We start from the raw sequence: 24854 nt of genomic DNA, 5'->3' as shown, positions 1-24854 counted from the left end.
CAAAATTACGTCGGAATGGTGCCACAATTAATTTATTCCAGCACTTTTCAAAATCGCGAAAATTTTCGCTAAAAACACAAAGGGGTTAGCCTTACTTTTTTTTTGGGCAAAAAACTTTTGGTCTCAGATTCGATTTAAACGACCCTTATCTGACCAATTGGACCCTCAGGAACTCAGAACTCGCAGCGAAAAGAGCGTAGGACCAACAGGAGAGAAATGGCGAGCGAAAAAGCACCTTCTGAAAAATGTCGAAAATTCAGGTTCTGGTTTTTTGGCTGTAACTTTTGATGCGTTGATCACAGCGTATTGGGACTGCGCCCAATCGATTTCTCTCGCAAAATTACGTCCGAACAGTGCTACAATTAATTGATTCCAGCACTTTTCAAAATCGCGCAAATTTTCGCCAAAAATGCAAAGGGGTTAGCCTTACTTTTTCTTCATTTTTCGACCGAAAATTTCTGGTCCCAGATTCGATTTGTACGACCCTCTCCTGACTAATTGGACCCCCAGGAACTCAAAAAACGCAGCGAAAGTGGCGTGGGATCAACAGGAGAGAAATTACGAAGGAAAATGCACTAGCTGGAAAATGTCGAAAAAACGGGTTATCGTTTTTTGGCTGTAACTTCTGATGAGTTGATCGCAGCGTATTGGGACTGCGCCCAATCGATTTCTGTCGCAAAATTACGTCGGAATGGTGCCACAATTAATTTATTCCAGCACTTTTCAAAATCGCGAAAATTTTCGCTAAAAACACAAAGGGGTTAGCCTTACTTTTTTTTTGGGCAAAAAACTTTTGGTCTCAGATTCGATTTAAACGACCCTTATCTGACCAATTGGACCCTCAGGAACTCAGAACTCGCAGCGAAAAGAGCGTAGGACCAACAGGAGAGAAATGGCGAGCGAAAAAGCACCTTCTGAAAAATGTCGAAAATTCAGGTTCTGGTTTTTTGGCTGTAACTTTTGATGCGTTGATCACAGCGTATTGGGACTGCGCCCAATCGATTTCTCTCGCAAAATTACGTCCGAACAGTGCTACAATTAATTGATTCCAGCACTTTTCAAAATCGCGCAAATTTTCGCCAAAAATGCAAAGGGGTTAGCCTTACTTTTTCTTCATTTTTCGACCGAAAATCTCTGGATCTCAGATTCGATTTGTATGACCATGTCCCGACTAATTGAACCCCCAGGAATTCAGAAAACGCAGAGAATATAGCGTCGGATCAACAGCAGAGAACAGAATCGATTCGTTCAACCCTCGGCAGCAGCGAAATAACGAAGGAGATCTCTGGTATTCTGGGTATAATTCTTTATTAGCTGCACGCAGCATATCCGTACTGCGCACAATAATTGATTTGTCTCACAAAATTATGTCGCTGGCGAGCACGAAGAATTGATATCAGCATTTTTGACATTCAGCTCCACTCCTATCTACTAGGAGAGCGGACAGGTTTTATACATGCTGGGATTCTGAAATGTACTATCACATTTGTACCGCTTCTTGCAATTAGTCACATGATCAATGTATCTCTGTAAAAGAACTTTTGCTTTCACCAATATGAAGGAGCAGAAGTTATTTCTATTCATTAGCGTGGGGATGCAAAAAATGTCAATAATCATTTTCCCATTTCTCTTACATCTCATCTAGCAAAGGTATCAGAGAAAATTCTCGGCTGTTACTGTTGACTTCCTTCTGTCACGGTGAATAATATCCCAATCATTAATCTGGTTTCCTAAAAAATCTGGAGTGTTGGAGTGCTCAGGTTGCAATTACCGATTTCATATGTTCAGAACTAGATAAAATCTGCCGACTGGTATTAATTTCTTAGATCTCTCAAGGCATTTGACACTGTGAGTCATGACAAATTGTTGGACAAGTTAGAGAATCTTGGCATTAAAAGCATCACTCTTCAATTGGTCAATCATTATCTGAAGAATAGATTTCAATGCGTATAGTATGAAATGCTAAGAGTAGTTTTAAAAATGTAAATGTGTATATCACGTCCACTGAATAGACGTAAATATGCCAATGAAAATTGTTGCCGATATATAGATACAGCTGTAAAGTGACCAAATCTTCTGCCCTACCAGCGGTTTGTCGTAAGATGTTTTTGTGGCTTCTTTTTACATATAGTCCCTGACGCATTTGTTACAGAGATTTTGCACCTTTGTAAAGATCCAGGGATTCGAAATATCCTTTCGAATAGAAACTAAAGTCTTCGATGTTCAATGTGCAAAAATTAGGGCAACATTTAGAAGCGTTAGATCAGGATGCAAGCGTGTTTTCTTTTCAACAATACGGTTTCGATCTAACAATAAGATCTATCTACCTGGTTATTCAGTTAACTTGAACTCATTTCACAGACAATATGACTTCACAGTTGCATGTATTTATGTCTTCATTTATTCATTTATTTACATGCATATATAACAGCGTTACACATACAATTATATGCATAATCCTAAGAAGCACTATGCAGGACTAAAAGATTATCCAGGACAGAGTGACTGGACCTAATTAAAGGGAATTTTCAACCCCGACGAATCTCATTACACTTTTCGTGGATATGCAAATAACAATCAAAATTGTGAATTCCTCAGGATCATCGATGATCACTTGGTAATTATTGCGGATGATTTTTAGATATTTGCAGATATTCGTTCCAACGTGAATCCGGGGAATTATCATACGCATTCTAGATATCTTTCCAGCTACCCGGAGCAAAAAAACATCAAGGTTGCATGCGTAAATCTTATGAATTACGTATACAACATTATTATTCTAACATATTTTAATCTGTATACTATCAATAATTATGATCTAATTATCGCACTATTAACGTAATTATAAATTTTTCTCTTTGGTAATATAATATAAACACGCGCACAAAAAGTCTGGTAACAGTTCTGTGGTTCTTATTATGTTTTTTCCCCTCTGTTTTCCACCATAATATAACCTAATCCTAATGATTTTGTTCAGTGTTGAAAAAACGTTTCAATTTTTCGACTTTTTTGAAGTCTTGATGTAATGATTAGATATTCTATTTCTAGTAAGGTAAATCTACGTTCCTTCAAGCAGTTTTATGTACAGTTAAATGCGAAATTCTATTTCGGGGAACATATAAAAAGAGATGAAAAAAACATTTACAAAATGCGTACAATCAATAGATCTGAATCGTTTTTTCCACGCTGGAAACAATTTAGGTACTGAAAGATTACATATTATACTCAATTAACATAGATTTACTTATATTAATAATCCAAGTTCTTCATTGTGTATAAAAACGACGACATTGATCGCAAGTAGCGTATCTATTATCAATATTATAGAACCTTATTATTATAATTGAATTTATAGCGACTTTAGGACACATAAATTAGTGACGAATGATATTCTATATTTGATATAACAGCAAATTATGTATATGTAAAATATTCCATTGATACTCGATATTTGAATATTACGTACACATGCAAAGCTGCGCGAAAGGAACGCTTAAGAAATATATATAATTTATACAACTTTAGATTAATCTTTTAAGCTACAGCTGCTGTTTGTTTTGAGGAACAGACCAGCAGCATAAGAGTATCTTTAGCTTACGTTGACTTTGAAGTACTAAGAAATATAATTGGTATTACCTTTTAAGAATTATGTATTCATTTATTCATCCTAAAATTTTCTGATTAATTGTCTGACTGTTGGAATATTTTTTTTTTTTTTTGCTCTTCAGTATCGAATTATAAAAACAGAATTTATGCTGTTGACAAATTTCACTTTAAATACGTAATATAAATCTTTACATTGATAATAAATAAATAGTATTACAGAATATTAATAATAATTACTGTAGACGTTTATTAATTCTATATCGCACATGGTTCATAAAATTTTCTTTCATAAGTGCACAATTCATCTACATAATTCTCATTGAATATCGAATTACGATATATCGTACCAAGATATCATGTATACTTGATAATCGTAAACTGAACGCAGATCAGCTAGTTTAAATTCGATCAGAAATTTGCACATGTTATTTTTTCATTTTTGCTTACTTTGATAATGTTGTTTTCCAATCAAAAGAGAAAAAATTCTCATTCTAAATCTTAACATATTCTTGAAAATTCAATGAGAGGAAATTTGTCGTCAATCTAATACTGTGATACATTAACTTTACAAAAGATTAAATATCTGCTTCAATTTCTTCAGACGTTTCCGTTTTTTTTTTCGATATTATTCGTGAGAAACTTAAATTGATTTACTGTTGCATTTAATAATAAGTTAACGATTTGCTATGCACGTTTAGACACCACAATCGCACATGAGTCGAGAAGGACTTAAGATAAAAAATAAATAAAACAAATGAAAAAAATGGACCCTTCTCGACTTGCCAGGTTTTGGCGCGCTATAACGAAGCGCAAACTAGCCGTAGGTACGTCTAACTTTGGTTCTAACATTTCAACATTTACTCATTCGTCTTTTACCTACACTGATATACGTTATACTGACTAAAATCCGTTGCTTACAATTATCATCTATCACCTCATAGACTTAACTTTAAACCTCAATCTCATTCAGACATCGATCTTACAGGAAATTGAGAACTGCCATTCGGATTCTGTTTGCGGATCAATTCTTTATTCTGCAGGATCAGATTTGCCTGAATTCGTCAAAATACGTACGCATCTCTTTTTTTGTTGAAAGAAATGTTTAGGTTCATTCGCTTTGGGCAGATTAAATTTTCGATACCGATCAAGATTCGTTATTCGATATATTATAAGTTACACAATATTGGTAAAATTTTATTTCAAACTCTGGGGTTTTATAGGATTTTTGAATCTTTGATGTCGAATACTGAATCCGATTGAAAACCTTAAAATGGCCGCTCCAATATGGCGGACCAAAATCACTAAAAGTAATCCGCAGATTTCCATAACATTTCTTTCCATGATTTTTCAATGTTTGACATTCCAAATTCGAGATTAAGGTACTATTCTGAATTGAGTTTGGTTACAATTATTGAAAAACTGCATCAACCATCGAAAGGTTGACTCAGTGACCATAATAACTTTCCATCAATTTCACCGTCTTTAATTGTGTATTGATAATAATCATCGCTTGGTAACCGCATCTATATGTAAAAGTAGTTTTCGTAGTCGGCGTAAGCGGAACTAGCTGATACATGCTTTCCGGTCAAAGGTGTCGATGGCACGCTTTTGGTGATCTGCGAAACATGAGGAATAACGACACGGGATTGCTGAACGGGCAACATTTGCACGTGACCGCCTACGTTATTATTCTGATGAATTTGACGATGTACGTTGTTGTTGTGATTATTTTTGCTACTGCTGTTGTTGTTGTTATTGTTGTTGTTGTTGTTGTTGTTATGGTTATGGTGGTGCAGGTGTTGGTTGTGATGATGATTTTGCTTGTTACTGTGCAGCTGGAGCTTCGACATCGCCATCGTTATACTTGAATCCGAAGTCCACATACTCTGGAGAAGAATGAGAAAAAGAGAAAAATTTGAAAAATACGTACGGACAATGAGGCGATAACCTGTAAGAGATATTCAACTTTGTGATTTATTAATTCGAATTTCAAATTTAGGAACCACCATCTAGCGGCAGGAAACATATACTCCACTAACTGGCTCGCATTTAACAACAAAATTGGTTTTTCATCGTATATCTTAGCCTGCGTGGGCTAAATGCCAGAAAATATAAGTCCAACAGCTTTCACGATGTTTTTTGTGCGCTGATATTTGTAAAATATATCTCAAACGTGAATCAGCTTTTGCGCAATTCGAACGCTATATTATCCTAACGATTTTTCTTTACAGACAAAAAAAACTACTTCCACGTGCCGTAAAGATCACAAAATTGCTATCACTAAACGATTAGAAAAAAATACATAAATAAAAGTAGAAACGACAGCATAGTGTTATATTTATTACCTTTCTCCTATAAGGATTGTAGTCAGGATTTCGTCTTATGCGAAGGTGCCTATCGATGGATGTCCATCTCTGTGTAACCTTGAGAGGTGAATCGTCCGGGTGAAGTTTTCTTTGGTACTCTTCGCCCTCGCACACTTCGTACAAAGAAAATTGCTCCACCCTTTCGCTCGAGCTGTAACAGCTCAGGAGCATCTGGATGAGCTCGTCAACTGTCGTGTGCTCGGAAACCAAAAGGCTCTTGTACTTTGACTGCAACAAATCAATCAGCGATCCAATTTATAGCTGATTAGGAAATCAGAGAGTAAGAAATCAACGGTTCATTTCATTCCGCGTTTAATTCCGCAATTTTACAAGTTACACGCGGAGATTATGCGATTTATTCAACTCGTTTGACCATCGGTTTCCAGGTATGCGTCTAGGTACTACAGGTTCAAACGATGACTCAACTAATCTTGTCATATTTCTCCTTCGGGTCAAATTAGTTTTGATCAGTTTTGAGGGATGGAAATGATTTCATAAACGGAATTAAATCGCAAGCATGCAAACGGTGTCCATGTTGATTTTTCGCACGCGCGTGTTCATTTGCCTGTCAAAACGGATGTTTTTTCTTTACGATTGAAACTTTTTTTTTTTTAAGAACAACCTTATACACTTTTTCAAACCTGCAGAAATCTCGACGTTTAAAAATAATCATTTACGCACTTTGCATACATCGTTATTATCGTACAAAAATATACCGCGTAGCTAGTTTTAAATATTTTCCAAGAAACTGCAGCGAGCAAGGCGTTCGACTTTTCATAAATATTTATCGGCAAGTGCCTGAAGTCGCTCTCCATCGGTTTGCTATAAGAAAATTCGTAATTCCTATTGTATGATACATGCTGAGAGACTGCGGATTGGTGAATAATTTAAACGCAATCAATTGGTTACTCATTTTCAGCTCACGTCACCTCTGATCCAATGTATACACGAAACGGCATTATAAATGGATGACGAATACATACAACACACGTGGTCGCCGATTTTTCACTCGGTTTTCCATCTTCTGTTGACTGTTTCCCCTTTCTTAGTTTAGAGGGATTTTAAAAAGGGGGAGACAGCACAAAGGCTATAACCTGCTGCTGTTTTCATCGGGGTGGCTAGATTTACTGTTTCTGGGTACCGCGAGACACGGGCGGTGCATTGCACCATCAGCGAGACAAAATATACAAGAATTCCTGTTTTTAAACTTCCGTGTAGCTGCGGTAGCTCATACGCCTGTACGTATACCAAATGGTATTATGGGTACTATACGTGTATAACACGCAATGCCGAGAAATCCTCGTTATTTATTTTCCCGACCGTATCCCGTAGTCAGACACGGATTACGCCTTACATACACACACACACACACGTGCACAGCGCTCCCACGCAGTTTTTAGCGCCTCCTGCAATATCTGTGTTGTATATTATACCTTTCGGCCTTTTTTCTACCTTCGCACGTTTACACAGAAGGCTTTCTCAATCGGCTCTCTGTACGATTGACAAAGGAATATATATATTTATATATACATATATAAATAAATAACAAGATCAAGAAGAAGTCGCCATCGACAAGGTGAATAGAACACCAGTCAGAGAACCAGTGAAAACAAAAATGGCCTTTACAACAATGAAATAGTTCTAAATCAGATTGTTCAACGATGTGAAAATCAATGTCGCGTTTCAATTACACGCTCGTAAATTTTATAATATATACGTTGTTCGATAATTATTATTACTACTTTTACTAACAATATTACTATTACTATTGTTGTGTATAAACTTACCCCAGACATCAATGCACTATCGTATATCTTGACCAGACCTCCTCGACGGGTTTGTAGCGAAAATCTATAACAAAAAGAAACGGACGCAAAAAATTAGGTAAGTTTAATCAGATTGAATAAGTTCGGTTGTGAGAAGTGTTTTTCAATTTTATTATAATACAGTTATAGTTTCAAGTCCTAAATGAGTAGACACTATTTCCGATTCACTCAATATTCAATCTGTTGTCTCAAAAACTGAAATTTTTTGATTAATACGATTGATAAATTTAACAAACAATTCGAAATTCCGAGCTTCCAAGTTTGTTTAGTCGATCGAATTAATACAACAGGTTACAAATTATATTCTTCAGAAAGGGCAAGCTAACAGGCAATCGTTTTTACGTTTACATTATTCTTTCTCAGTTGCGTTTGAATTAAAAAAAAATTTGACTCACCTCGAATCGCCAGGGGGATGACAGGACTGCAGGACTGCAGGCCTGGCATCTTCGTCAAGGGGTAAAACGGTCCGAACGTTCGCCCTCCTCACGGTCACCTCCATCGTGAGGTAGAACAGGCGAGGATCTCTGTGCCTCATTCTGTATTTGTTCAACAGGTTTTGAACCACTTCTCGACAGGTCGTTTCGTAGCTGATGCTTAGCGTTTTGTACTCGATATCGGGCCGCAAACAGTTCGCGTATACTTTGATGGTGGTCTGAAATCAGAAAAGGAATTGTTTTTTTAATGTTTAATCGGTGAGAATTTTTTCATTTTTTATGGTAGCATATTTCATCTGGAAACGTTAGAAACAAGTTTTATTGAGTCTTCAAATTATGTGGATCGTTATAAATACCTCACTCAAATTATCCGATCTTAACAGAGGTGGAAATTTTTTTAAGTGCAGTCGAGTCTTACCGCCAGAAGTAGAAAATGGGGTGTTGGAAATTGAATATATTGATAGATGCCATCATATTTGGTTATAAAAGTTGCTATTCAACGTATACTTCATTCTCTAACAACTCAAAGTAATTGAACAAAGTTACGCGCAGTTGCACCCAGTTTTCTGACCCGAAATATCCATGTAATGTATTTGAAATGATCAGCTTATAAAAATTTACGACGTCATATTGCTCTAGTCACGTTTACACTTTGAATCCCAATATCACGAACATATCTCGACTACTTTTCACAGCAAAAACAATTCATTATGCGCTGTCAGCAGACAAAAGATGTAAAAAAAATTACAGTTTATATCATCACAGCTAAAGCTGAGTTAACATCACAAGGATTTAGAAAATAATCCAACTTTAATTGGGTTCGACTGGGAAAAGTTAGACAAGGTTAGATTGGCTTGGAAAGGCGGGAGTGAAATAAGTTGCAGGTTAGGTTAGATCAGAGTTACAAGAATAAAAAAATTCCAGGTTTGATTAGGTTAGAATAGCTCAAGTAAGACAAAATTAGGTTAGCTTAAAAAGCCAAGACTGAAAAATCCGCAGGTTAGGTTAGGTTAGGTTAGGTTATGTAAATTTAGGTTAAGTCAGGGTGGAGAGAGAGAGAGTGGGGGAGAGAGACAGAGGTGAAAAAAATTCCCGAGACATCCTCGAGGAGGAGGTCGACAATTAGCCGCCAATTAACCGAAAGCGAGGGCTGGGAACGTGCTTTGTGTTCCGTGTTTAAACGCGCGACATACGCGGAAGACGCCATCCCCTCGTCTCGGTGTTCGGGTGTCGTTTTGCCGTCAACCCTTTGCCGACAAGCCCCGGTGAGGGTGAAGCCAACGGGTTACCATAAATAGGTGCGGATGACACGGGCCAGAACACCCTGCATGCACGCCTCTCTATTCATAGTATCTCCTCCTAATATTGCGCTGCGTGCCGCTCATCTTACTTCCATATGCACTTACGGCCCAATTGCAGCTGTGCGTTGTGTCGGCCAACACGCGAGGAACAGACGGTAGCTCTTCGATACATCATTTGTCGCTACTCAAAAATGGGAGTGATATTCCATTGTTACTTCAATCGTAAAAACTTTCGAATCTGCAACGCTAAATTTTACTTCAGCAAGCCCCAAAAGTCGAAAAATAGTATTTTAAGATTCATTCGATAATTTGAAATTCGCATTTTTATCGTAGGATTTTAATTTAATGTATGCATCTGCATATTTGAGACGAAAAATTAATACTTCAAAATTCATGTTTTTGGAACTGCAACTTAAAAATTGTACCGTTATAAAACACGAAGAAATTTATCGTCAGAAAAACCGATCACGCTCATTTAGGCTGAGTAAGTTTATTTTGAATTTTCGACATCAGGATCGAATTCGTCGAGCCGAAAAACCCGAACATCCGTGATTACATTATAGAAACACTGCAGAACAAATCGAACATTGACTTTTGACTCGGTATGTAATTCCTGTTCCGTTCTCCACCGTGTCCCAAGACATCTTGCACGAAGTTAACTCGAGCAGAGCGTTGATGCGATGACGTGTGCAGAAAAGTAAGAATGACTTGAGCTGGGTTAATGAAACCTAGCCGCAAGTGCTGCACCCAGAAAAGAACACCGCACAACTTTTGTATCCTGTCTCTCGATTCCGCGTTTCTTAATCACCGTGATAAATTCCACAGCGATTATTATACGGCGCCTGGCGTCGCGGTCGCCGCAAAGAAGTCATCGTAATGGTCATCGACCAGTGCTCGTGCACTCTGCGGAATGAACGAGGCTAACTTTTCCACGCTCCACGCATCGCCGACGATAACGCGACACTGCCGGAGAGGGATGAGAGCTTTTTTCACGACCGCATCAAGGGTAATATATTTTCATCCCGCGTATCGTACGCTTCTTATCACGCCGAACAGATTACGAGCTATAATTATAACCACTTGTTACCACAACAGTGCAGTGCGGTCATTAATGTGCGGTAAATTTACGCTCAAGTCTTTTCGGACAATAGCCGCAATCATCAGTGCGGAGCTCGCTATAGTATCGACCGTTCGTTTTACCGCCGCAGAAAGTCGTGATCGCTTGTTTTGGGCCCGCTGTCAGTGACCGATCACAATCGGTACACTGAAAGAAGTTTTTAGTTCCGGTTACCGCTCAGTCCTTAAGTATTTTCATTTTTTACCACGATCGAAAAATACAGTTCTAGGTACAAAATGAAAATTAGTTTTATAGCTGTTACAGTATTGTTAACGATACCTGTTTTACTGAATTTTTCTAATTACTATAAGAAATGTAATTTTTCTTAGTGTAAGTTTGAGCGCACAAAAGGCGCCTCATTTTCAACGAGTTGTTAAGGTATCTCTCTAGCTGTAAATGGTTTGCTCGCAACATATTTTAGAGGAAAGTTGTGACGATTCTGCGCTGGCGGCAAAGCTGCGATATTAGTTTGTACAATTGTTGTTTTTCCGGTATAATTTAACTTCCAGCTGTTGACATTGATTTTTGGGGTTTTGAATTTTTTACTGATATACAGCTTGCTCCAAAGTTCGAAGAAAGCAGCAGCTAAATATCGAAAAATTTAGCACTTAGCTATTTTTGATTTGAGGAGAATCGTACTTGAAACGTAAAAGCGAAGCTTTCAAACTTCGGTTTTGCATCATAAATCAGTCTGAAGGTATCACTCGCAAGTAGTTTACGGTCTTGAGGTCTCGAACTAAATGTCCTCTTTACTACTGTACTTATTCAAAAACACAAACGTTACCAGCATTTTGTTTTTAAATGTGAAGTTCAATTTTCAACTCGATGGAAAATCATCGATTAAAAAAATTGGAAAACGCCTAAATTTGTAGCGAAGGAAGTTTGATCGTAACAAAACGATTTCCCTTGCATCAATTTAGCAAAAACAACCTATTTTGAAAGAATAACCGATGTTCCGATTTTATGTTCGTAGTCGGAACCCTAAAACTTTGAATCGATTGTTTTGTTCTGTTTTAGATAATACTTCCATCAACTTGAAGTATACACGTTTTAACGATTAGTTTAAAACGGAACACCCTGTGTAGCATGTCGCCCTAAGTAAACAGCGATAACGCGTTATGCGAAAGCCGGGCTGCCATATCAGCCATGGCCGTAAACACAATTCCGTCTGGCATGGGCTGCTTGAAGGAACGAAACGTTACCTGCAACGGGCGACGCGGGACGTGCAATTAGAGACGGTGAGGCGTTCAGAAGTTGCTCCGAATCGCAGGGTTCATAGGCGTGTTAACTTTGGGTTAGGCCCAAACCCAGCGGTGTCGTTTATATCCGCGCTGAGGCAGCACGTAGGCTTCCATGCAGCCTGCACTACGCTGAGAAAGGTGCTGCCCGTTGCTACCGAACAGTCCCCGAGCGGTCCCCGAACGGTCCCCAAAAGCGATTCCGTGCAGCGGCGCAACTCTCTTCTTTCTTCTCTCTCTATTATCTTGAGGAACCACCGAGACTTTAAGAGTCGAAACGGACGTGGGCGACGTGAGCAAACGAGCACCGAACCGTCTGTTGCTTGTCACTACTGTCCGAGTCGAAAACTTTACACCCGGTGGAGATGCGACTGGAGACAAGCTGGAAAACCACGTCGACTATTTTTGTCCTGTGCGTTTTTTGAGTTATTTGTTTATTTTTGTTCGGTACTGAAACACTATACGCACTTCATCGACTATATTTGGATGGTGTAATTGTCGGTTAACCGTTTCAAGATGACAACAACATTTGGTCAATGATTTTCTTTAACCATTCTTTAACCATTTTTACTACATTCTCATCGGCTCTTTTTTAAGTTTTCAAAATCTCAACACCATTTCAGAATCCCCGCCGAGCGTAATTGAGGGATAATTCATTGTATTCATTGTGTCCTAATATTTTATTGGATGCCGAATGTGCCTTGTTCAAAGATTTTTTCACGTGATTTCCAGAAACTTAAAGAGAGAATTTGGGTCTCTTTTTGGACTACTGTTTTCAGAAGATTTCACGTGATCATTCCAAATGATTTTTTTCTTAGTTCATGAATGATTCGCACCATTCATATAATCACATAGGTATCCGGTAAGGTACGACTAGACTTGACCATCCATATTCTCTAATGATTTTCAAAAACTTTGAAGGTTTCAGCTAGTTGAAGGAACTTGGAAAGGTTTTCACAACTATTGATCAACACTTGCGCACTGAGGAAGTTCAATTGAAAACATCGTCAAAAGTTGACTGTGACTGAAGTAAAAAAATATGACGGAAGAGAAATTAAAAAAGGAAAAAGTTTGGATATCTGTTGGTACCAGACCCGAGGACCGGGCGCGTGCCGAAGAAAATGACCGGCGATCCGGCGTCACGGATATGAGCCATAAAGTCTGGCCTTAAGAGTTCTCGCAATCCCTTGAAATACGTGCCGCAGTATCGTAATCAAAAGCTTTCGCAGAACTAATTGGCGACGATTCCCGTTTCTAGATTCTGATTCACAGATGATCCTGATCCCCTATCTCGATTCCTCGTCACGATGGAGCCGCACATCTGCTTTTCGCACTATTAGTAATTTGGAATTAGCCGGCTCTCGTGCTCTTGAGGGGATGAGCAAACAGCACTTGAGAACACTCGGCAGCCCGGGGTTTTTAGAACCCTGTACAAAAGTCTGGCGTACATATGCTCGGCAACTGTTTTTCGGTATGATGTATATCAGGTACCCTTAATTAACGGAGGTACAGGAGATAAACCCAAATCGAGGAAAACCGAAATTCGCAAAGTAGATTGCAGCTTTCGGCCATACGTCGGTAGTTACGATGAAAATCCTTCCAATTCAAAAAGTTTTCACTGTTCTCTCAAATCATATTCTTACTTAAATACTTGGAAGTGTGTTGCAATATTTCGACCAAATGGATGAATCGACGCCATCGACAAAGTGACCAATGTACCATTTTTCAATTTGCATCGACGTTGGAAGAAACTGATGGAAAAAAATTTACCGTTGAAATATAAAAAGAGTACTCTTGACTTTTTAAAGTAAAGCTACTCTCTCTCTCTCTCTCGTTCTGATTAATGAACCAATTCACTGATCTATCGATCATTCTGAACTGATACCGATCATTCAACCATTCGTTTCCATTGCTACACTACTGCGAAAGTGAAATTGTGTAATTACCGGTACAAGGCGTGTACCGCAGCAGTAATTTCGATCACTTCGAATGATAAGTGAAACAGCTGGAACTGAGAACTCGTACGAAGTTGTCCTTTGAGATGGTCTCGAAATATTTCGTATGGGGTCCATATGTCGCCACCCTGTTCACGACCAGTCGAATCGCCATAAAACGCGTGAAAATTTGTGGTTCCAGGCGGAGAAGCACCTCTCTCGAGTTTCGTATGACCGCAACTATTTTCAGGCACTTTGAGGCTTCCAGCGACAAAACCGAGAGGCCAGACTTAACTCAGTTTTTTGCTTTATCTGCGATACGTGTTTCGAACAACCTGGACGATAAAATCCAAACTTGTGATCGTTAATGGCGTGAATCAAATCACGGTTTAGTGCTTATCTTTTTTATATGATTTGAACGATCTTTGGTGGTTTTTTAATTCTTCTCCCACATCCTTGGGTTCTTGATCTCTAGTTTTTTAAATGTGCTTTAACTATTTTTATACAGCCGTACGAAACTGGGACAACAAAAGGTGCAACGAAGAAGCTATATTAGCCAACTGGAGGCTGAATTTTAATGGCGCTAAGAGGGCCGGATGTCCGCGGGAATAATTCAATTGTCATTTGTTAAGTCGGCGTAATAAGCGGCGACCCCCGGCCGCCTGACAAGGTCGCTTTATAATATTTTCATTTTTCTATATTAATTTCAGTGTTGTTGTTCTTCGTTAAGGTTTTTTTTAAGCCTTTATTTCTAACTCCTACTCACCTCAATTTCACGAGTTTTACAATCCAGCTGCGTTGCGTTCAACGCGGGTCATTACTGACAATATAAACCGAGTTGACTCCCACGATTCATTTAATGTGTAATCCCCATGCGAGTTGCGTGTTACGTAGAACACGTGTACACGTATAGGTATGTACCATAATATGCACGTGTGAATTTACGAGGGTTTCACTTTGTTTCTTTTTCTTCTCTATTCGCCCTGAATTAATACGACCGCAAAACACAAGGTGAAGTAAACCCTGGCATAGATTCGAAAGCTCGCTTTCTGACCACTCGGACAATGTACTGAAAATTACAGCAAAAATCCTTTAAAAGGGAAAGTTTTTTATCGTTAGTTTCATGATTTCACTGTAACATTTTTAAACAATTGGCAGACGCAATTTTTGTCATATCGAGTTGGCCTGCCTTATGGTTCTTAAGTATAGCAGAAATCAAAACACATCCAACGAGCCCAAACTTCTGAGTTTTCGACTACCCGTTTATGAGTTAATACAATTTGAAGTTTGACTTGCACGCAACTCGGCTCACGACTTCAAACCGCGAACAGAGTTTCGTGCTAGCACCAAAATTCAAAGGATACCTCGTGAACGGTCTGTCCAAATTCTACGATCTAGATTTCGCTGAATTTGTCTCTACGCCTTTTATCAGATAGAAATATAACGCTTCAAAAATCCGTTGCACAAATAGCCGCCTCGAAATTTTCCAAAAATGGTGTAGCATGTGTTCTCAAAATAGTGTGACTTTGGTGGAAAAGACTTTCCTCTAACACGCATGGTACGACATTTACTTCTATGATGAAAATATGAATTATTTATCTATTCACCTACTTGAACATTTATCTATTCTGGGTGCCAAAATAATGAATAAATGTGAATCACACTGTAGGGACAAAATCGAGATACTATAAGGAAGAAATAAGGAATAATAAAGTATCAAACCCTAATGAATTGTCGTGGAACTTCCCATCTGTACACTAAATCTACATACATAAATACGATGAAAAAAAGTGATTTCTATCCTGCGACGAATTGATTGTGAAATGAATTGTAATTTGTGTTACAAGAATACATCTGCAGGTTTCACGGTTGACAAGTGGCGCGCCTACCAACCATTTTCTACCCTTTCCTCTCATTCTTCTTTATGAAAAAAAAAAACATACATCTATATATCTATATACATATATATTAGAATTTCCATACTGAGAAAAAAAGAGAAATACGAATAAGGGAGTTGGACAGCGTACAGTGTCAAGTAGACAATGGTCGTGCGTTCTGCTGACATTAAATTATGCGGAGCCGGAGAAGGAAAAAGAGAGAGAAAGATAGAGAGAAGGATACGCGACACATGTCACGCTTGTAGACAAATCCATACATACGCGTGTACATACATACATCATCGAGGAACGCAGGCAGGCAGCCCTGCAACTGACGATGAGTAGTAAATAGTCGCCGGGGTCTGACCAGTCAGTCAGTCACTCACAATCAGTCAGCTAGTCGAAGTTCTTTTTATGCTTTCGTTTCGTTTCATATTTTAACAAACCGCTACGTACACGCTGTGCATTGAAAACCGAATCCCCCTAACTGGACAACTTGGATAATTCATTCACAAACTATGCGAAACCCATAAGCCGCAGTGTAATCAGTAAGATTTATGAGAAAATAATTAATTCACCGGTGGCAAAGGTGTGAACAAAAATTGATATTAGCCTGATATTCTGAAAGTCTTCGACGGTTTGTCTATGGACTATCCGAAATCTATAAACCATGTGAAGTCACTAAGAAATATGGAAGAATAGTTAATCGATTGATATACGAGCAGATTTTCATTTCACAAATCATATTCTTTGCACAATTTTGCGCAGAGATTCAGATGTGTTCGCAGTTTGATACATGCGCTGAGTGTATACCTCAGCAATTCCTGAATAAGAAAATAATGTTAGTGATGTATGCGACGGGGTTTTTTGGAATGGAGAATAACGCCGCAGCGGTGTTGCAGCGACATGTGTCGCTGTGTATACCCAGGTACGTGCCACCTACCTGACTAGGTATCTGCGTCTCTTCCTATCTCCCTATCTGTCGACGTCTTCAGCCGTACTGTGTGTGAATAATAAAATCTAGTCGCCCTCCATCTCTCCATGAATACAAAATCAGGGTTGAATGAGAGAGGGGAACGGGTGAATCTATTTTTTATCGCCAAGCAATTGCTGGGTTTTGGTTTAACACCGTGCGATTGAATTCTTAAGACATCATTTATTGCTTAAACGTTAATCATAGTAGAAGAGTTGAATAAAATACCTTCGATTTGAAGTCGGAACTGGGACATGCCAGTAAAACATAACGAGATTGAATAGCCGAAGGCTGAATATATAAGGGAACCAAACTGCTTCCGTTCCTAGAAGCGGAATGAAATAGCACAGGATGTAAGTCCTGCGGTGAGTGGAGCCTGAGGGATTTTTTTTTCTTAAAAGTCCGCGTTTTTGTTTCTCTTTTTTTTTCCATTCCTTGTTTTTGTTCAGTAGAAATCTAGGCGGACACGTGCGCAGCCTGTCTTACATATAGTCGGCCACCTGAAAAGGAGAGGAACCCTCAGCGACGGTAAGTAAAAATAAGAGGGATAAAACTGTGGGCTGTGCAAACGTTGAGGATTATAAGTCGAGTCTGAAACGGTCAAAGCAGAGTACACAAAGAACTGAATAAGTCGTTCCATAAAATCTTTCCACCCTTATCGAACATAACTTTCCAAGGAGCGTGATCGCGAAGTCGCAGTTTGCTGAGACGAAAGAATCCGAGACGATAGATTGACTCTGCGTGTAGGAAGACTAAGCAACCGCAGTGGCGTCATATTTGATTCGGTGCCGCTCAATGCTGCACGATGGACAGAATTCGAGCGGAACAAAGTCATCGGAGCTGCGGCATTGTATGTATATAGACCTAGTCTACTATTCCTGGAGTCAGCATTTCGTCCGTCAGCATTGTGACAGAAAAGTGATCCGTTGATTTCTGCAGGCATGCTTTAAACTGGTGAAAATCATTTTCGTCGCGACTTATAAAAAGGTAAAATGGTATGGCATTTTTCGTAGTCCAGATCGTATGGTGAATATCGGTAACCATGACTTCTTCCATGGACTGTAGGCGCTGGAAATGTTATTATACAACTTCACTGTTCTCATTCGAATGAGGCTCAACGATTGCTGAATGCGTTACTGCAGAAGGAGCGAAAAGCATTCCGCGTGGATTCGCGTTTCAGGATTACGTAGACACATCAAAGATGGTCTGCTAGTGTGAGTTGGAGTTGAAGGGTCGGCTCTCAGTGGGCGACGTGCCGAGTTATTGTTCTTGAGAGTGTCGCTTTACCTGCAGCTGTCGTTCACGTGCAGCGAAGTCCGCTTATAGATCGATGACGGAATGCTCGATACCGGTAAACCGAATCATGCGAGGAAATCTTATACTCTGATCCTCTTCGCGCGCTGTGTGTGGGTGTCATCTGAAGTTGCATTACCGGCACGTATGCGAACATTGGAAAGAATATTATGCGCGTGTGTCAACTTGCTGTAAACAAAGGACTTCAGCTTCTGTAATATACGCCGTTGCAAAATCCCGATAAGTACTCCATCCTTGGCTTATTGCACCGCCGATGATTCATCCCAAAGAGTCGCAGCTTTTTACCGTCTGTCATGTCCGTGTTGGGTGACATGGATGGATTACCGATCCTGGACGGTCGTCATCAAAATCCGCAGCGTCGATGCCTGGATTCGTGATCTACGTGTTTTGGATCTGGTTCATCAAACTCTCGATGCCCGGTTCCGGGAAGAGTTCTCCCGTCCGGTATTAACGTTCGGAATTGAAAGTAATAAAACCATTTTCTTTACACTGATACGGAGAGGAAACGGTGAAACAAACACTTGAGGATTCAGAATGTCGAATGGTGGTTATGAAGTTTTTCATTCGTTGCGAAATCTAGCTGGAAACTTATCGACACTTCAACCATATTCAGAGAAGCTACGAAACTTTATTTCTGAAGAGTTACTTGAATCATTTTATAGAAAAATATTCCTTGTTTAGTCTCATCACTGTCACCAATCGGTGTTAATCAAGAAACTAAACTGGTACTCGTTACCACATTACCACATTTCCTTATTACTCAGTCTCCTCGTTCTTATTTCCGTACAATAGACGGAAATTCGTAAAGAATAATAAACAAATAAAGAGACAGAAGAAGGAATGAATTATTTCCTTAGTCGATTTTCATGGGAAAGTACTCCAGCCGACAACGCCGGCAACAAAGCCAACGAATTGCAAAAGTTGGCGTAGGATTTTGAGTAACCGATTAAGCATATTTTCCGTTATTCATCATCACCTTTTTCTTTCTAATTTAAGTCTCTGCTTGTTCTTTTTCTTCACTACACAAAGAGAGAAAACGCGGTTCCCGCTTGCGTGGGATCTCACCAGCTGGCATGGTCGCATTGTTTTTCTCGTAACGATGCGGCGCTGGTGTGATGTGCCCACTTACCGTACTGTGGCATAATCGCACGTCCCGGTTTACATAAGTCTCCTACAGCAGCCAGACGCCAGACGTCAGAAACGCTTCTTGCAAATGGAACATTGGGCAATCGTTGCTCCCAGTGGCCCAGATTTTTTTCCTCAAATCCAAAGTTCACCATTTTTCAAGTCTGCAGATGTCCTTTACTCGATGCTTTGTGACTCTGGTTTCGCCGGTGAGAATCCACTTCACGGCTTTCAACCTCGTCTTGTAGAGTATGATGAAGTGTTGTGATGAAATTTTAAGTATAGTCAAGTCATTCGAAATCGTTCAGTTCCATTCTTCGTAAACGAAGATCGCTGTAATTAAAAACTGGTCATTCGATTTTTACTCCGCTCAGTAACTGTATGAAACACTGAGAAAATATTTCTTGAATACTAGATTCAAATGTAAACAGAAAATACGTATATACCTATTCGATTAGTCGAATATTCTTGTGTTAGGCATCATTGTTGTCCGAATGAAAAATCATCAGAAAACGTTAGCTACAAGAACAGAATAATTCTTTCGAATCAACTTTCGATGATAAACGTCATGATCATTTTGATGACTGTACCGTGAAAGGATATCCTGCATGAAACAATCACCTCCTTCTTCAAAGACGGCTTCTGGGCGGTCTGAATGGTTGTTGTGCGAGGAGGAAAGGTGGGGAAAAGGACGAGAGGTAAGATCCTTGAAGTACGAGGACAAGAGGGTGGAGAAGGGTGAGTGCAGAGTAAACAGCCAGGGTGGCGCGTGCCCTATTCGCCAGCCCGCACCACGTGGCTCTTCTTCTAGCCCTGCAGCGAGGGGCTGGCGTCACGTTCCGGCTGTGCCGCATGTCCTCATTACACCATGGAACATAATACTTTGATGGTAGATTCTTCTCCCCGTTCCTGTGGGTCTCGGGGACCCATATGGTCTGGAGAATGCACGTGAGGTACGACTTCCGCAGGAACAGAGAGCATGGGGCGTCTTTGATTTCATTCTCATTCAAATCTTACTACCGAGGAATAACGTCAAGCTGGTCCTCTTGTTTGATCCTCGACTGACAGGAATCTCGGCATGATACTCGAAGTATCAAATGTCTTTCTTTAAATTTCGATCAGTTAATCATCACTGGTAAGAACACGCTTTACAGTACTGGAAGACCTACGTTCACTGATTGATCGATGGCGTTTTATTAGATTCTAAGATTTCCAATGATCAATAACTGTGATGTTTGCCCATTCAACCGTTGACGAGGGTACTCAAATTTAGGAACGCATCACTTGGTACAAAATTATTTAAACTCGTGGGCCATAATCGATTCGTGACGCTTCATCTCGAAAACTGCATTCCACAAGGGATCCTGAAGGGTATGGACGAGCTGGATTGAAAAACACCGCTGATAAATTCTCAGGTGAGTAGTTTTTCTTGCCTTTGTGGTATTTGCGAAGCGAATTATCCCGATGAGAATGAATAGGATGAAATATCCGTGTAAAGTGAAAACTACACGGTTCGCAAGGCACGACGACTTGACCGAAGACCCATACCCGCCTGTAGCCAGTTAAATAATTAACCAAAGGCTGATAAAAGACAGTTATTTTGAGAAGTCGTTTAGTAATTATGAAGATGGTATTCTCACGGGGTTAGCAAGAATCGAGAGATTCAAGACAAAGTCCCTGTAGCAAGCATTCCCAATAATCGATCGAGTAAACACTTAAGGCGTTCAATCAAGCGTTCGGTAAAATGTCGGCTAGGTATGCAGGCAGCGATGATCATGAGCCGAGAGTTGAGACCGTGCAGTTTTTACTCGGCAGGTTCAGGGCGGAGGCGATAAAACAGCGATGAGGAAACCCTGACGTAGAAACGCGAACTGTACAAGGATAAAAAACCGGCGAAGACTTGACCTGACATGAGATGATTGCTGAACTGTCTACCGGAGAATGTGGTCGATGAATCCCGCCCGAGAATATCTTCGATGCACTTTTCCATCTCATACTTTGAGATCATGGTCCGAGAGACCATTCGAGGATCGAGTTTCGAGAACTGAAGATGACTTGAGATTCTGCGGTTCTTCCTGGACCGAGACTCACCGGCATGACGAGAGTCTCTCCGTCTCGCTATTTCTCTCTTGCTTCTCGTCCTGGTCGCCGAAGCACGTGCCAACGACGGTTGGGCCGGCACCCTGAGCAGCAAGAACAGGATGTCCTTTTCAAGTGCACATTGTCCACCATTCATGACAGGGGCTGCTGACCCTCCGCGAGTTCCGGGACTTCACCACGCGTTTGCCCCCAACTGGTGTGCTCTTCCATTATTATTCCCACCGGCGGAAGTGAGTGAGGTTGGAGGGCATCGCCTCTCTGCAACACCTGACGGCACGCAGGGTCTTCGAAGAAGGTTAAACGGTGTCGGTGGCACGTGCCGAGGAGGAGATTTCGCATGATTTTCTTACGCGGATGTGAGAGAGGGGCATTTCATTGCAGAGCGGGTAAACCGTATGGTCGACAGTGTGGACACTAAAGGCAGGATGCATAATTGGATCTTCCTCCGGGCGGCGGTTGATTGTTCTAAATTAGAACAACTCGTGTGTAATGCTCAAGTTCCCGGCACTGCTGCTGCTGTTGCTGCTGCTGATGCGGCAACAAGCTGATTATCACAGGAGACTAACAGCCGACTACGACGAGGACGCCAAGTCGTGACTGGAAGCCTGGAACGCGCACATCCGGCTGCTTGAACTACACCGGCGTGGCGGCAGCTAGCTAAGTAGACACATTGCCTACTCCGCACGAACGAGAAATAGACGCGGGATTCTGTATTCGGATTTTTAGTAGGCATTTTAGATGCACTGCGGTAACACGTTTTGAGTATTCTATCGATGGATCTTATTATTCAGGAAAGTACTATGCTGTGGATCATGTTGCTTCTCGCTTCGTGATTTCATATCGAATGACTGAAAACATAGTTCTAATCGTAAGATTGAAGTATATATTATGGTCAAAACTCTCAAAAAAGAAATCATCACGCGAAATATCTTCTTGCATGGAAATGCCATGTTTCTAAGTCTAAGGAAATACGTAAGAAGTAAAAGCTTCATCTCTCTCTTTCTCTCTCTTATCTTGAATATGATCACACAAAATCATAGAAGCGAGTAATTCAAGAGCGGATAAAATTGGGAGAGTCGAGTAACTTCAAGATAGTAGATGAAATAACTAAAATCAAGTGCACGAAAATCAAATTATATTTAATGCAACTCAAACTCAAACTTACATATCCTAGTGAAGGGAAGTGAATTCGTTTTTCGCTTAAAATACAATCCCCTTGAAAAATAAAACAAAATCATAAAGTAAAAACAATTGAAAGCATAAATATCTACAGAAAAACGAAAAAAAAAAATCTGCAAAAGTCATAAATTACGAATTGTGTTCACCCTGAGGATATTTCCAAATATATCCACGCGAAACGTGACTTAGCGTCAGCTACTCAATACCAAGATGTATAATAAATTTATTCATAGAATGAATTTGTTCTCGCTTGAAACGACTGCAGGGGAACAAAACTGCAGTAGCAGCACCTGCAGCCACGGTTATAGGTAGAGGTGATAAATATAATCTGAACATAGTAGGTGTTCCTAGTACTCAAGTCGAGATAAGATTATCGGTCAACTCTCGTCTACAGGCCGAAATATTCGTTTGTACTCGATGGTGTTTGCTTCTAGACTTTTCTGGTAACGCGCGATGTTGTAGATTTATTATAGCTCAAGAATAAGGAGAAGGAGTAGGAGGTCATGGCGGTGACGAGAACGATCGTTTGACCCACGTCACTAATTGACTTCACTTGACGCTTCAATGCGTATAAGTCAAACCTGATGCTCCACCATCCAATCGGGCAATTCGACCATGTACAATACTGTAGTGAAAAAAGCAGAAAACATTGGAAACCATGTATAGGTATCAGCTAGTGTTAGTCATTTTGGGATAAAAGAGGTAGATCCTTTTAAGATCGACTCCCAACAAGTCATCATCGAACTCTGAGTTTTGATAGTACGATCACGTTGAGTTACACTTCAGGGACTCTACTATTGTCACTCAGGTGATTCGAGGAAATGTCTCCTGCAGAACAAATGTCGTTCAAACTTGAACTTTGGGCGACAAGATTATTCCAGGCACTGGACAGAGACAATATCTAAGAACGAGGCTGGCGCCAAGTGTTGTTACGTTGTTGAGAATATTCACTATGAATAATATGATACTCTGCACCACTCGAACACATGTGGTTTAAATACACTGTTGATTGCCACTATGACGAGTACGCCATCGTTCCGATCACGAACTCTGGCCCAATGCAGCAGACGAACTACAGTGAAGAGAAAAGTGCTTGTTCATTGTCCAAGCTGTGCTCTTAGGATTGAGATTTATGCCGGACTTTCAACCTTTCGGCACTGTATACTTTTGTCGTCGAATGATTATCGCGAAGAACGCAGGTGTTGGAAAAAGAAGAAACCGATCATACTCCTGAACGCTTTAATCAAGGAGACAGTGTCTTGTAATGACAAAGTGAAAAAGTTCCGTTCACACTTGCGCTTCATGTGCCATTTTCGGTACTGCAAATTTAAGTTTAGAATATTGTGAGCGCGGTATTGGGGTAAAAGTGATGAACATGCGGCAGATGCATGATCTGCAGTGTGTATGGAGAAGAGGAGGAAGAGGATGCAGGGAAGTGACGGTAAATAGGATGCAGCGTGTTTGTTCATACGGTAGAAACCGGATGGGCATGTGATCACTGACCGACCGGATCACTCAGTCGGTCTCTTTTGACCGGAAATGACCGGAAAGAAGTTTAGGCACAGCGTTGGGGTTCGGTAAGAGAGGAAGAGAGAGAGAGAGAAAAAGAAATGCAAATGGTGCCTGCATTTACTAAGACGTAATTATTGCGCACAGTAACCCACACACTTCTCGCTATTCCGTGAACCATTTCCGGTACTCCACTCTCAGCGTCATCGTGCGCATCTCTCACCTGTTTCAATTGATCCTCGCGATTATTCTTCACGAACAGAGCAGAAGCGGAAACGGCGAAATTGCGGTACTTGAAAAAACCGTTTCGGAGAAGAGACGAGCAAGAAAAAAATTTAAAAGAAACGACGAAGAAGAAGAATTAGTGAAATTAGAGAAACGGAGACAAGAATCTCGGTTTAATCTGGATAATGAATTAGCCGGAGACGGCTATTTTCGCTATGCACGTAAATTGTTGTTTATCTCCATTGTACCCGAGAGAATGAAAGAAAAAAAGACGTAATATAAAACAACGAATCTACCTGGTATCTTTTTTCAACTCAACAGAATAGTAAACTAGAACTAGTAACGTCAAAATATGAAGCAAGAAAAAGGAGATGTTGTTGAAACGAAACTTAAAGAGTACGAGATAGAGAGAGAGAGAAGAGAATATATCTTAAGATGCTTTGTTACTTCTTAATTTCTTGTTACTCGGGACTGTTGCGGAACTTTTTGCAATCATGAGCAAAGAGGCTCAGAGATAATTAGTACCAGTATCCATGTGTGTTTCTCTATGTATGCCAAGTTATCAGATTGTTTTTAATAACCCAAAGTGTCCCACGTATCATGTGACTACACTCTAGGTACATGGGTATTAATTTTGATGTTCTTCTCTCTTCAATCTACCAGAATAATATTTTGTTTTCTCAAATTTTTGTGCCTTTCATGAAAAGTCAATTAGAGTTTGAAAAAATTG

At 40.0% G+C, this 24854-nt stretch overlaps 1 protein-coding gene across 1 annotated transcript in view; it reads right to left on the bottom strand.

The window, feature by feature from the left end:
- Positions 1 to 2378: 2378 nt before the first annotated feature.
- Positions 2379 to 24854, bottom strand: part of LOC124304707 (putative uncharacterized protein DDB_G0277255) — a 36125-nt gene continuing 13649 nt past the window's right edge. The window contains exons 3-6 of the mRNA XM_046763257.1: positions 8194 to 8450; positions 7760 to 7823; positions 5952 to 6200; positions 2379 to 5492 (exon numbers count right to left, since the gene is read on the bottom strand). Coding sequence (XP_046619213.1) covers positions 5130 to 5492; positions 5952 to 6200; positions 7760 to 7823; positions 8194 to 8450 — 933 coding nt within the window. The 3' untranslated portion in view covers positions 2379 to 5129. The remainder of the gene's footprint in view (positions 5493 to 5951; positions 6201 to 7759; positions 7824 to 8193; positions 8451 to 24854) is intronic.

Source organism: Neodiprion virginianus, chromosome 5 (assembly GCF_021901495.1).
Source record: "Neodiprion virginianus isolate iyNeoVirg1 chromosome 5, iyNeoVirg1.1, whole genome shotgun sequence".
Classification (NCBI taxonomy): Eukaryota; Metazoa; Arthropoda; class Insecta; order Hymenoptera; family Diprionidae; genus Neodiprion; species Neodiprion virginianus.
The sequence above is the reverse complement of the archived record's forward strand: the minus strand, read 5'-3'. Positions and strand labels throughout refer to the sequence as shown.